General features: G+C 40.3%; 1 protein-coding gene across 1 annotated transcript; it reads right to left on the bottom strand.

Moving 5' to 3' along the window:
• Positions 1-2,021: 2,021 nt before the first annotated feature.
• LOC136686483 (uncharacterized protein C4orf54-like) lies at positions 2,022-8,750 on the bottom strand. Its single transcript, XM_066660293.1, has 2 exons — positions 5,016-8,750; positions 2,022-2,150 (listed from the first exon to the last, which is right to left on the bottom strand). The coding sequence occupies exon 1, from the start codon at positions 8,748-8,750 to the stop codon at positions 5,022-5,024; it is 3,729 nt and encodes a 1,242-aa protein (XP_066516390.1). The 3' UTR covers positions 2,022-2,150; positions 5,016-5,021.
• Positions 8,751-14,117: the final 5,367 nt, after the last annotated feature.

Raw genomic sequence — 14,117 nt, 5'->3', positions numbered from 1 at the left:
CAAAATTTTAAATATTCTTTACAGACTGGCCTGCAGATCCATATATTTTAATGTATGTTCACATAATAAATGAAACAAAATGAAGAGCCAAATACAGAAGAAAACAAAAGCAACGGTAAGGATGCTAGGATGCTTAACATGGCTTTTCAGAGCTAGCAGTGGAAATGACAGAAAAAAAGACTTTAAAATAAGAGCAGTGGTTTACCATACAGTGTAAGATTTTAACAGTGTTTGACAGTTTTTTTAAAATAATCTGTGGTTAAAGAACTGTGGTAAAAACGCAGCAGTTGTTTCTTTATGAAAAACAAATGTCATGGTAAATCATTGAATCAGGTCCAAACTCAGGTACAATCCTCTTGTAAATATTGTTCCAGAGTAGCACCAAGTTGAAAAACTCATTCAACACCAGACCTAATACCTAAGATAGAGTTTTAGGGTCCTAGCATTGGAAAAACAAACAAACAAAAAGAATAATCTCAGAATAATTCTGAGGAAAATCTTGGAATAATTCTAAGAAAAATCTCAAAAATTCTGGGAAAAAAAGGTCAGTATTATTCAGATAATAAAATCTGAATATTGATAAAAACTGTGTTTTGGGTTATTATTTATTATAATATGTAGACAGCCATATAGTGAGTTATTAAAGAAGCAGTCAGTGAAGTGAACAGAATTATTTATTAAATGCATCCACACGAAATGACGACTAAACCCATCAGTGCAGCCCCTGACTACGACTCAAACAGCTTTAGTTTATTGCACAAGTCCATGAGCCATAATCAATCGTTTTTTGTGATCATTAATCCTCCATTAATCATTCATCCTGTGAAACTATATGCCCTCTTCTGAATAAACAGGTTCTTGTACCGATTCAGGGTTCAAAATCTGGTCCTGGTGTGGCAGGGGATGTGGGATGTGGACTGAGTATTTATTTATACCATAGTTTGACTTCAGCAACACACTGCATTCTTCAATTACACTGTGGCTGTATCTGCCCCATTATAGTGCAGTGAATTATTCTGAGATTATTCTCAGAATTTTTCTGATATTTTTCTCAGAATTCTTATTTTATCCTCTGAATCTTTTTTTTTTCAGTGCGGTGGCCCTAAAACTCTGTCATAAATACCTGATGAGCCCAGTCTCTCCTTACATCAAGAGAAAAATTTGGCTAGATCAAAATGGCCAAATATTGTAGAAGCTCATTTCTGCCAGGTAAAAACGTTCAAAAGACTTCAAATTTAATAAATAATTTACATATAAACAAAAGAAAAAAGTTTTAAAATATTTACCCAACCCAGGATCCTGACAGTAGTGTTTCTCCTAAAATGAATGTTAATTGTGTTAATTTAATATTTAATTATGTTAAAATAAAGAGAAATATTTGACATACTAAATATATTGTGAGAAAATAGGTTTTAAAAATAATATTTGGCAAAAAAAAAATTAAAATATTATGATTTTACTTGAAAAAAATCAAATTAGAGAAATAATATTTTGAGATTTTATAAAAAACATCAATACTTTGAGAAGTGATCTTTATCTTAATACTTTATCTTAATATCTTAATACTTTGAGAAGAAAAGTGATCAGACTGACAGAATGTCACAATTGTAAGCATTGTAACAAAAGATTAACATTTTGAGGGAATTAGTGAAGATTTGAACACTTTAAGTACATTTGTATCACATGATTGTTTCAAGACAATTCAGAATTTAGGAGAAAATAAGTCCCTACTTTGAACATGTGATAACTAAAGCAAAATCTGAGGAAGTTCAGCTATAATTTGAGCAGAGTTCATGATCTAAATGATTCCTTTCTCCACCTGGTGGCTATGGGCTTCCAATGAGAGCAAAAAGTGATTTGGGTAAAAAAAATAAAAATAAAAATAAAAAAGAAAGGAAATGTTTCTCAATTATTTTCCACATTTGCTAACACACATACACACACACACACACACACAAAATGAGCAAAAAAAAAACAGAGCAAACAGGAAGCTAGAGCACAGGAAATGATGTCAATGATTTCCGGTGTGGGAGTATGTTCACACGACGCAGTGGAAACAGGTTTCTGGAATCACACACACAAAATCAATCTCTCTCTCTCTCTCTCTCTCTCTCTCTCACACACACACACACACATACACACACACACCCCTGAGAAAGAGAGAGACAGAAACAAAAAATTAATTAAAAATATCTGTTAGCTGTTATGTAACTGTATATTAGGTTTACACTAATATGTTATGAATAAATTACTGAAGTAAATATATTATTAAAATTGTTATTGTTAATTTTAATTCAATAAAAAGATCAGGAAACTATCTCATAATGTGGTTTTGTGCACTATTACAGATAGTAATTAATACGTTGTTGCATAAGGACTGAACTGATAACTTGCAATCTCTCCAGATGTGGTCGCAAAGCTGACAGTGTGGTGGATAATACATTAAACACAAAGGCAGAGTCAACTCTCCAAGGACAGACAGAGCTGTGACTGCTAGATGAGGAATGCAAATCAGTGGAACTGGGTTTCCTGGAGTAGCATAACTCCATTCAGTACTTTTGGGGTTAGTTTTAGTGCCACAACTAATCACCCAAAAGCAGTACCTGACGTCAGTCAGGTTTACAAAGCTGAATGCAATCAAATCCATGATTTTTCCATCAATGCAGTGCTGGAAAGCGGGCATGGTGAGGGTTAGAATGAACTTCCTCGAAAACTTGAGGAGCTCTACTTTTTGCTCAGTTCAGTTCTGTCCTCTAATTTAATTAGCTATTGGCCCATTGATGAATCATAAATTCAGAAATAAATGGCAAACCATTTTTAACAAACTGAAGTATAACTGAAACTTGTATAGTGTAACAGCATATGAACAGAACTCAGATATAACAAACAGATACACACAACTCCCACATAAACCTGATTCAAAGAGAGAGAGAGAGAGAGAGAGAGAGAGAGAGAGCATTCAAACCCTTTTTTAAAAAATGTGTGCGAGAATGTGTGCGAGAGACAATACCATTGACTATCTGAAGTACAGAGAAGCAAGAGCAAGTTAAACCAGTTTCTCTCTCTCCCCCGACCCGCCTTCACACACATTTCTCCTTGCTCTCTCTCTCTCTCTCTCTCTCTCACTCTGTATCTCTATAAAAAGGTCTGACCCTGCTGATGATGGTTCTCGGCAGCTGTCATTCTCCTGCCTCAGCACAACAATCTACTGACCTTTATGCACGCACACACACACACACACACACACACACATGCTATGCTGTCTTTATCCTTCTCACACACCGACACGTGTCCCATTCAAACACATAAACACTCACATGCATGCACACTAGTGCAGAGTCTTACAAATCCAGATCCTGATTCAGATTCTGGTCATGGGTTTTGTGGTCAATACAGAATGTGGTCACCATGCCCAATGCCATGTCTGGACTAGAGGGGTATAAATCCAAACGAGCCCAACACTGGGCCGTGGAACAGTGGAACTGTGTTCTCCTGAGCCCAATATGTTTGACACGAGGTGGAGCTGTGTTTGTAATCTGCCGTAACTGATTTGTTGCTATCAAATCCACAAAGAAGTGTTCAAAATGTAGTGGGAAGCCTTCCTGGAGAAAACTTACGTACCACTTACTGTAAAAATCTAGGCTTGGAAACTGTATCAAAATTTCAGATATATAGAAAAATTAACACATCACCAATGCTTTGACTTCACTCATATGTCTGTACTCTACTCCAGTGATCACCAACTACTAGCTACATCAGATATTTACAGTTTATCCTTAAAACTGTCTGGCAAATTATTGATGTAAACTCTATAATATCAGTCAGAATAGTTCACAGTAGTAGTAATGGAATCAGACATCTTTAAGATCTTAACAGAGAGTTATTAATACGACTATTTGTTTTAAGCTTTAAACATAAAATAATAATTAAAATAAGGGAGTAATACATCCATCATTGTCATCATGCCGATGACAATAAAATAAATAAAATGCTGGATGTTATTTGTTTGTTTGTTTGACATCTATTGGAATCAGACATTTATTTTCATTCACCACCACTGGAAAGACAAGTTTCTGTATCATACATATAATAAAACCTTTTAATGATTTAATGATTTAAACACCAGAGATCGAGTACCCTGCTGTTTTTAGATGCAGGGATCCACTGCAAAAATCACTCCATCTTATTTTCCTACACTTTTTTCTTCAGCAAAACCATATAACCACAGCACTACAGAGAGGAACCTCTTTTGTGCTCTGCTTCTTTCTGTAGCACACACACACATAGACACACTTGCACAAAAGCTATTTTCTTGCTTTCTATCACCCCCACACAACATGCTCTCACTCACTTACTCAATCTTAGATCTACCTACATACTCTCTGGGTCTCTCTTATGGCCTCTTTCTCTCAGAATAACATTGTTGTACTTTAAGGGACCAATTTGTGCATCATAGAATCTCACTGTTTACTACTACATCAACAGGTCATTTAACTACAGTGAATACAAAACACAGGACCATAAAGTGGCATTAAGATCCAGATCTGTAGACTTTGTACTGGATATAGACAATAAAGTAATGCACCAAGATATTGTTTTATTGAAAGCAGGACCACATTTATTTTTGTTTTGTGCCAAAAAATAAAATGTTTTTAAATATTACGTTTAATAAGAATATTTTTCATTCCTAACCCAGTGGTTTTCAACTGTAAATCTGGAGAGCAGAGGAAGGGCTAGGGTACTCTGTGGGTATTTTATTTTTATAGCACTAGCTAGAATCTATTTTGAAAAACACTGATTATATTTTGATGGACAAAGTGTAACACTGCCCTTGAATTTCCACAAAAATATATTTTGGTACTTCAACCATACAATACATATTTTGTTTTTTTTCCTGCTCAAAAAGACTCACTTTCCTTCAGAAAATATTTGCTAATAGGCTGACTGGTTGGTTACTCTTTTTCTTTTAAAAGGTTTGAGTGGACAAGGGGTACTCCAAGGTTAGGCTCACTCACCCTCAGTTATCTGTGCTCTACCACAAAGCTCATGGTCGTTCCATCAAAAGAAGGTGGAGCGATGATTCGAGGCCCTTGCTGTGATGATATGCTAATGACCTGCTTAGCTCCAGACGTTGGTGCACCTGGTGGAGCAAGGTACAAGCTTCTTGCTCCAGATTCCAGAGCGTCACCCTCCAAGCAAGTAGATGACTGGGTGTGTGAATGTAGGGGCAGTAGAGGGGGTCGGTAGACGAAGTAAGTTGGAGGTGGGTAGGCTGGACTCAAGGTAAGGGGTGAGATGGGCACTGGTGTTACAGACATTGGTACATCCAGGTATCGTCCACTTTCTGGGTAAAAAATTCTCTGTGTTGCTGGCTGCAGGGGGACAGGGTTGTCTACCAGGTAGTACTGACCAGTGCTGGGATCCAACAGAAGCTTGCGCTGAGTGTTTGGAGCAGGTATGTCCAAAGGTGGGGTGATGCAGACAAGTTGTGGGTGAGCTGTGTGGTGATACATTATTGTTGCTGTTGGACTCTCAGGCGCCCAGGAGTCTGTGACGACTGGTGATCTCTGTAGGGTTTGGTGGGTTTGCTGGGGACAAGGCTGCAAAGCAATTTTGTGGTCAGTGGGGGAAGATTTAACAGGGATGGTTAGATAGTTTTGAGAATCAGGCATAGGTGGATGGAAATGCTGAGATTTACTGACAGTCTCTGAAGCAGGGGTGCCAACCCTCCCTCTGTCTTCCAGCCTAGCTTTAGATTGAGAAAACTTGAGACACAAAGGACCTTTACTGGACTTCTCACCTGTGGAAAATGGTCTGTTCTGATGTGCTCCAACACTAACAGAAGTTCTCTTTCCTAGACAACCTTCTGGACCCATCATACACCTACTGTCACACAAATCATGCTTAGTGGTTTTAGATATGCCTGTCTGTACAACGGGTTTCATGTGCATCCTTTCTGTGTGAGACTCAAGGTTTGACATTTTTACCTGTTTGTCTTCAGAATTCGTTTTACCTGCCACTCTGTGTTCCTCACTGGTGATAAGCGAGAGAATATGACTGTCTGTTACCACCCTGGGTGCCTCTGCTTTGCGCTTCCACTCATTCCTGTCAAAGACGTAGAGTTGCTCCATCGTTTTAACTGCTGCCTTCAACTTTTCAAGAGCTGCCTGGTTTGTGAGCTTGCATTCCATTTTCTGTCTGACCAGTTTTGGATCCATCTGTTTGGTACATGTCACCCTGCGCATTCTCTCATTTCTGGAGCATGGTGAGACTTCTCTTGCAGTTTCTGTTTCTTGTGAGCTCTTGCTGCTCACTTTTGCGCTTTGTTGTGTGCTGCTTGTGTTCACAGATTGGAATTTGATCACCATGGGGCTTGGAAAGTGGGATTTGTCTGGTTCTTTTTTCACATCCTGGATTTCCTCATATGACACAGAAGGTCCAGATTTATGTGCTGGCTTCTCCAGTGACACAAATCTGTAAGAGCTTTTCACCAGTTTGCGCACATCTCGCACCTGATGGATTGGGGTGTGCAGCTTCCATTTGTTGTCCCGGAAATCCCTCACCATGAAGTGTGGTGCTTTGTCGCTAACCGAGAGTATGTGACTTTTAACCGGGTTGTGTCCAATGCTGGGCGTCAGGAGGCTGGCAATACTGACCTGGTTGCTGTTGTTTTCCTTCATGTTCTGCAGGCAGATTGTGATCTCTTTTGCTTTACCTTGACTGCAGTCAGAACCAGCACTTGTTTCTCCTTGCCCTCCTTCCCCTGCACTTTTTACCAGATCTCGCTCTTTGGGCAAGGGATGTGAGCTGGGCACATACAAGTGAGACACCTTGGTCTTCCTCTCATTACCACGTTCAGTGGATACTGTTACATCTGTAGGTTTGGTGTCACTTCCAGGGATCATATGCTCACTATCTTTCCAGGTTTTGAAGGCACTGCTTTGAAGGCATGGCAGTTTACCCTTACAGCTTTCACATGGCTCTGCTTTGGAAGTGGATGCTGATGGGCCAGGTGACTCCAAACAAGCTTCCCCTGTGGCTCCATGTGAATTTGCCTCCTCTTCAGAAAGGTGAGAAACACTGTGCATTATGTCCCCAAGCTCTTCCAGGGAGATTGTAGATTCCCCAGACCCTGTTTCTGATGCCTGCCTCTGGACATTCTTGGTATCTGTGTTGTCATTTTGAGAGTTTGTATACTGGGGGCAGGGTGAAAATTGCTGCACCTGAAACCTCTCCATACACACTTGCTCAAATTGCATTTTCTTGGAGATGACATTTTGCAAGAGACTTGAAGCAACAACTGCTTTCTGGTATGTGTCTTTGGAACCATCAGTCACCTCAGATGGCTGGTTACCTGTTTCATACCCTGACCTTGCTGGCTTGGTAATTTCAACATTGGCGGTGGAACATGAGCCAGAAATACTGTGTGTGCTTTTTGAGGCCAATGCTGTTTCCATGTTGCAACTGATGCTCAACATCTCAGTCAAGTTGACTGCCTTGGCCTCGTCCCTCTCAGACTGAAACTTGCTTGTCACTTCCAATTTTTTAGCTGATTCGGAAGATCTGTTCTTAGATGTGATTATGTTACCATTTTTATTCTCTGTGTGCTTGGTGGTCTCTAGTGTGCCATGTTCATGATCGATGCTGCCATAATTCCAGTCAACAACTGCAGACCACCTGTTGAAACTCAGACCATGTTCAGATACAGAAGACTCGCTGGAGGTCCTTAGGTCAATGGCATCAAAGTAAGGGCATGCAAGGCTGCGGAATGACTTGGCTGTTAAGTTGCGTACCTCTTTATCTGCATCGTCTAACTCACTGACAGAACTGGATGCCCCACTTGAATACTCGTTGATGTCTTTCCCTCTCAACTTGCTGGCTAGGTGCTGTCGTCCTGGGGCTGGGATGAAACAGTGAGCCTGCTCCTGAAGTGCCTCGTCCTTGCGGACAGAGTTTATAAAATGTCCAGTGGAGTTCTGTGCTGTCCGGAAATAGAAGTTTTCTTCTTCTGGACCACTTAGGGGCTGAGAAGTTTTAACAGCCATGTGAACTTGTCCACTGGAACAAAGTCTGTCATCAGGAACCTTATAGGGACTCTCATCTGAACTTGTACCTTCACATGGCTCACTTTCAGTGCTAACTGGTGCTTCAGTCGCTGCCAGTTTGGGTGGCCGTGGAGTCTGCCCATCTGATCGTTGGATGCTTTTGGCCCCTATTCCATCTTCGTTGACACTCTCAAAGGATGCATAATCCACAAACGAGTACACAAGGTTATCATCGTCATAACCCCAGCGTGATCCACGTCCAAAGTCGAAGTCAACGTCATGGTCAAGTTCTGTGAGCTGGATCTCATGGGTTGTGATGTAGTGAGATTCTGCATCCACTGTCGGCGTGGCACTGTCATCCTCTGAGTGAAGACTGTTTCCCAAACGCATTTCTGTATAGCTCAGCTCCTCTTGCTCCTCCTCGCCCTCTGTAAATTCGGATTTGACAGAGGAGGAAGAGTCTTTGGCATCTCCGGGGTCCTTCCATCGGAACACGGCCAACTGGTTTCCCTCCCCTGTGAACGTGACCTTCACAGTTTTGGTGCCGTTTGTCTTCGTGCCAGAGGAGAGGCTCGTGTTGGTTTCCCTGAGATCTGCGTAGTTTGACTCTGGTTCTTCTTCTGAGACTTTAAGCTGCTGTTGCTGCTTCTGCTTCAAATGAGCCGCAAGCTCACCAAGAGTTAGAGCTGCATGAAGAGTCTCCATGGGTGAGAGGGAGAGCACAGGGAGTTATTAGGGAAGAGAGGAGGGAGGAGGGGTAAAGGGAGAGAAAGAGAGAGAGGGTGAATCAGAGAAAAGGGAATGAGTAAGAAACAGAAAGAGGCATGAGAGGGAAGGAAAGGGACGGTAAGTAAAGCAGGACAGAGAGGAGAGAAGTGAGGGAAAGAGAAAGAAAGTAAAAGAATGAAAGAAAGAAAAAGAGAGGGAAAGAGAGATAGGGAAGAACTGATCTGGTCTCACAGCTTGCTCAGAGTTCTGCTCTTGGACTGTTTACGCATGAGTCCCCCCTCCCACCTTCTGGAGCTCAAATAACTAAACTCCCACAGACAGCGAGGACACGAACTCCACGCTCACCAACAGAGGACACTCAGTACTGCAAAGTTATTTGATAAATAATTTTTTAGCAAAATACAAATAGATTAATGAAAAAACAGTGTCTAAGCAACTAAGTACAATATCAAAAAATCTTTCAGTATTGTCTCTGCCTCCAACATATCTGCAACAACTCTTCCAACATTAGTATCTGAACTAACTAACTGGTTATGCATTGTTTTTAAATTTCTTCTTTTGTTTCTATTTCCTTTTCTCAGTCAGGATGAAATGAAGCGAGACAGTGCAGCTTGGTTTTCTCCTCTTTTTCAAAGATGAGCACAGATATGTCAGTGCATACATACACACGCACACACACATATACATACATTATATATATATATATATATATACTCCCAATTAACATTATTCTATCAAACATAAAGCAACTTGACCTTTATATAATAGAAGTAATGGAAACTTTATATTATTAGATGGGCGACAACGTCAGCTCAGCACACTTCAACTCACACAACGTCAGTTACGTGGGGAATGACTTTTATTGTTATTATTATTGGGGCTTACATCATTCACCAGCACTAATAGCAAAATACAGAGAATCGCATTACGGCTAGAGACGTTAGCATTCAGACATTTGCTGTCGAGTGTTAGCGCGACAGCTGCCCTCCACTATTAGAGCCACCAGTCAAAGTAGTGGGCCAGTTGGCCCCAGACGAGACAAATTTCCACACAAAGAAACGCTGGAGGGAACAACACACACGCACACACACACACACACACACACACACACACACAGGCATATCTGTAGAGGTGTGACAGATATTGAGCCACTGAGCATGTTGCCACTGTCCAGTCCAAGTCCCAGCTGTGTCTGCAACAACACAAATGTCCTTTACATCCTCATAGACAAATTCCAGATAAATTCTATGTGGACAGAGTTGACAACATGTAATTTTTGTACAGAATGGAGTGTATAGTGCAGGGGTGGGCAATCTTATCCACAAAGGGCCGGTGTGGCTGCTGGTTTTTGTTCCAACCAACAAGGAGATCACATGATCAGTTGTTTTACTGAGACCAACTAATTAAAGGAGTGAAATCGGGTTTGATTTGGCGTGAATGGACTAAAATCCAACAGCGACACTGGCCCTTTGCAGATGAGATTATCCACCCCTGATACAGTGTTTACCCACTCACAGAATCCAACCTCAGAAATCTTATCTACTGCACTATACAAATCACATCACATTTTTTTGATCACCTCCCAGTCAGCAAGCATGTGGCTTAAAATATCTGTATTGTTTGTATTGATTGATTGTAGACCACTGCTAGTCCACCACTAGATCACTTGGATTACTGTCCTATGGACAACATCTAAGTAGTTTAAATTCACAGAGACTTTTATTCTGGAAAATAAACTAATACAATTACCCAGAAGAAAATTTTGTTGCTTATAGGGTGCTCAGTACTGGCTCAGGAGACTTAATGTAGATTCTCCTAAAATGTCTTATTTTACATAAGCGAGCTATAAAAAAATAATAATAATAAAGCAGGGATAATGCAGAGAGTAGGGCTTAGTTTATTTGGCAAATCTGAGCAGAATTTGTGATTTTACTGAGATCTCCACTAAAATTCCAGAGGATAAATGTGTGAGATTACTGAGGTCTTAATCTCAGGAGACACATTTGAGCAGCAAGTGATTTTTTGTGTAAATCTCCACCAGTGTTTTGCCAAGAAAGCACTGAGCAAATCCCCAATGAACTTCCTGCTTCGCCCTCAGTGGATCTGCTGTCTTCTTGCTAACTGGGCTGCCAGAGGAACTGTGTCCCAACCTGGTCACCACAGTGAACATTTAGCTCTTAATTCATATTTTTATTAATAATGTCTGTGAGATGTGTAAATGAAAGTAGCTTTATTAGCAGTGGACTTAGCATCTAAGGTATACTTCCAATGAAAGTAGTCTGAAGTATTGGCAGCTATGGAATTAGCATGTTAAGCAAAAAGTCCTAGCTGTGAAACAACTTAAAGTATACATTATATAAAATTAACCTAGCTAACCTGCTTCTTTAGAAATTAATCTGTGATATATTTTGTAGCTTTTGGAGATTTTAGCAATGAACTGAATTTTAATTCTAATATTAGCCTAGTCTGGGTTTTTGTTTTAATCCATAAACAGAAACATTTCTAATTATGACACGGGTCTTTTTATTCCAGAACTGAATCAGAGTCACTTCAGTCAGTAGTTTTGTGATTTCTCTCAGTAATAGAAAAGTAGCCATAAAATAAGAAATTAACCACAGAAGAAAGGGCCCTGTGGGCCCTGTTCAGTGGGCCCTGTTCATTGCCCCCTGCAGACAGAACGGCGCTCCCTCCCTCTGATACTGTTAATTCCAGAAAATCAAATAGTTTTATGTTGTGAATGGTCTGAACTAAGGCTAAGACTAAGTTCCTGGACTGGACCTTCACAAAGGGGTTAAATTTAGGATACTCACGCATGCAAGAGCCCAGATATCAGTTTCAAGCTGCAGTGTCCTATAAAACAGCAGGTGGGAAATCAGAAGAACCATTAATCACACTCCTCCAGGGCCAGATCACAGAGCAGAATGCATTACCACATGTTTTCTTGCAGAGAAAACTTAGATTATTGCCAAATATCGTGGAAACATAAATCAAACACAATTTATCATTAAAGGATCAAATAATTTTTGACAATAATATAAATATATATGTCATGAAGTCTAATTCACACTGGATGAAGAAACACACTGCTTTGTTTTTTCTGAATGAATCAGTTTTATGCTCCATAGAGTGTGTCCCCCAAATGGGGGCAGCAATGTTTAAAATAGGTTTACTACAGAACCTCCTACACATCGAGGCCACAAGGTGTCAGTGTAATGAATGTTTAAACACATGAAGAATCACCAGAGAAAAAAAGGCTTGTTCGACTTCACCTGATGCTGTGGAGCTCGCTGTTGTTTTCGGTATGGTACATGCCTACTTGGGTCTGCGCCTGTTATACGTCATAATGACACATGGTATTATAATCTCACAAGTGCGAGTAGGATGTGGGCTCCAGAGCCAGCTACTGCAGCTGCTTCCCAGGAGTGGCGTGGGACGAGAGACAGCCAGATGACAACAGAGCTTAATCCTTATTGGCTGGAAGCTCCGCTGAAAGCAGAGCCATATAGAGATAGACCAGAGAAGGACAAGCAATGGTGGATAATGGCATTAATACTGTTCAGAGTTCAGCTCTGACTTATCCACTGGAGCTCTCTTAAACTCTCACTCTATTTCTCACAAGGCATCACTTATAAATCACTTAATCATTAAGAAGAGCCTGGTCATGCTCCTTCTCACTGAAACATGGCAACAAGCTGGGGATTCCCTGAACATTAATTTATTAGCGTCTCCAAGCTTTACTTATACAGTATAACCAAACCTCGTCTCGTGGTGGTTGCTTGGCTGCTGTATTCCACTCGGACATGAATGTTTAACAGTTGGACTTCCATGATGTCACTACCTTTGAATACTTAGCTCTTAAAGATTTCTCATTTATTTCACTGCTCTCTGCTTTCTCTGATTTGAGCAAACCACTCACTTTATCTATGTCGTCTGTTATTTTGTTGGGTGATTTCAATATTCATGTTGATTCTACACTGAACGTTACAATATTTTTGAATGTTTTGGATTGACTCAGCATGTTGATTCCTACACATGCTCTTGAACATACACTTGACTAGCTTTGAACTCATGGTCTAAATAATGTTTCAGTGTCTGGTTCTGTTGTCGGTTTTTCCGACCATAAACTCATTGAGTGTGGTCTAGGTTTAACCTTTCCTAAAACCTATGTAAAATCTCTGTTTTCCTTTCGAAATCTTTCCTCTGTTTCCACCCAAACTTTTCTAATCTTCTCCAGACTTCTGCTTTGTTTGATCCTTCTAATTTGTCCTCTCCTGAAGACTTGGTCATACAGTACAATAGCACTGTTTCTGAAACACTTAACACTCTTGCCCCTCTCAGGACTAGATGTGTCCCTGCCATTCATACTTCACCATGGTTCATGACTCACCTTCTTTACCTACCCCGAGCTCCTCTGCCCAATGTCAAGTATTTATGGATTACTTTCAGGACAAAATCGATAAAATCTATCTACACTTCCCTGTAGCATCTTGTTTTTCCTTTCCTGAGGCCACCTCGCTCTCATCAGACAAACTTCACTCTGTTTTTTTCCCCTCCACTGTTACTGAGGTCATCTTTAAATCAACTTCCCGCACCTCACATTTAGACCCAACCCCTACAGCTATTCTAAAATCTTCTGCCTCTGATATCTCTCAATTTATAACTTATTTGATAAATCTGTGCTTTATATGTTCCTCCTTCACTTAAAACAGCTGCTATCACCCCTATAGTGAAGAAACCTGGGTTAGACCATCTGTGTTTAACTATTTCTAATCTCCTCTTTCTGTCCAAAGTCATGGAAAGAATTGTAGCCACTAAGCTGCATGATTTTCTATCCTCAAATAACCTATATAAACCCTTTCACTCTGGTTTTTGCACATTACACAGTACAGAGTCTGCTCTGGTTAAAGTTTGAATAGCTTACTGCTGTCTCTAGATGCCGGATTCCTTAATATCCTGATTCTCTTGGATTTAAAATCAGCTTTTAATACGGTCAATCACAACCTACTTATATCAATACTATTATCTATTGGTATTTCTGGCCTTGTTCTTCAGTGGTTTCATTCATACCTTGCTGAGAAACATCAGTATGTTACTATTGGTTCTAATAAATCCTATTTGGCCCCGGTAGATTGTGGTGTTCCTCTGGGATCTGTCCTTGGTCCTTTGATTTTATTATTTATATTTATCCTCTTGGTCAGATCATCCACAAGCATGGTTTAAAATTCCACTCCTATGCTGACGATATCCAGATCTACATCCATACTTCTTCCCTCGCTGCCTCTGACCAGGCTTTGAGTACATGCTTTATGGAGTTAAACATCTGGTTACAGAACAACTTCCTCA

This window comes from Hoplias malabaricus, chromosome 2, assembly GCF_029633855.1.
Source record: "Hoplias malabaricus isolate fHopMal1 chromosome 2, fHopMal1.hap1, whole genome shotgun sequence".
Classification (NCBI taxonomy): Eukaryota; Metazoa; Chordata; class Actinopteri; order Characiformes; family Erythrinidae; genus Hoplias; species Hoplias malabaricus.
This window is presented reverse-complemented; position numbering and strand designations above follow the sequence as displayed.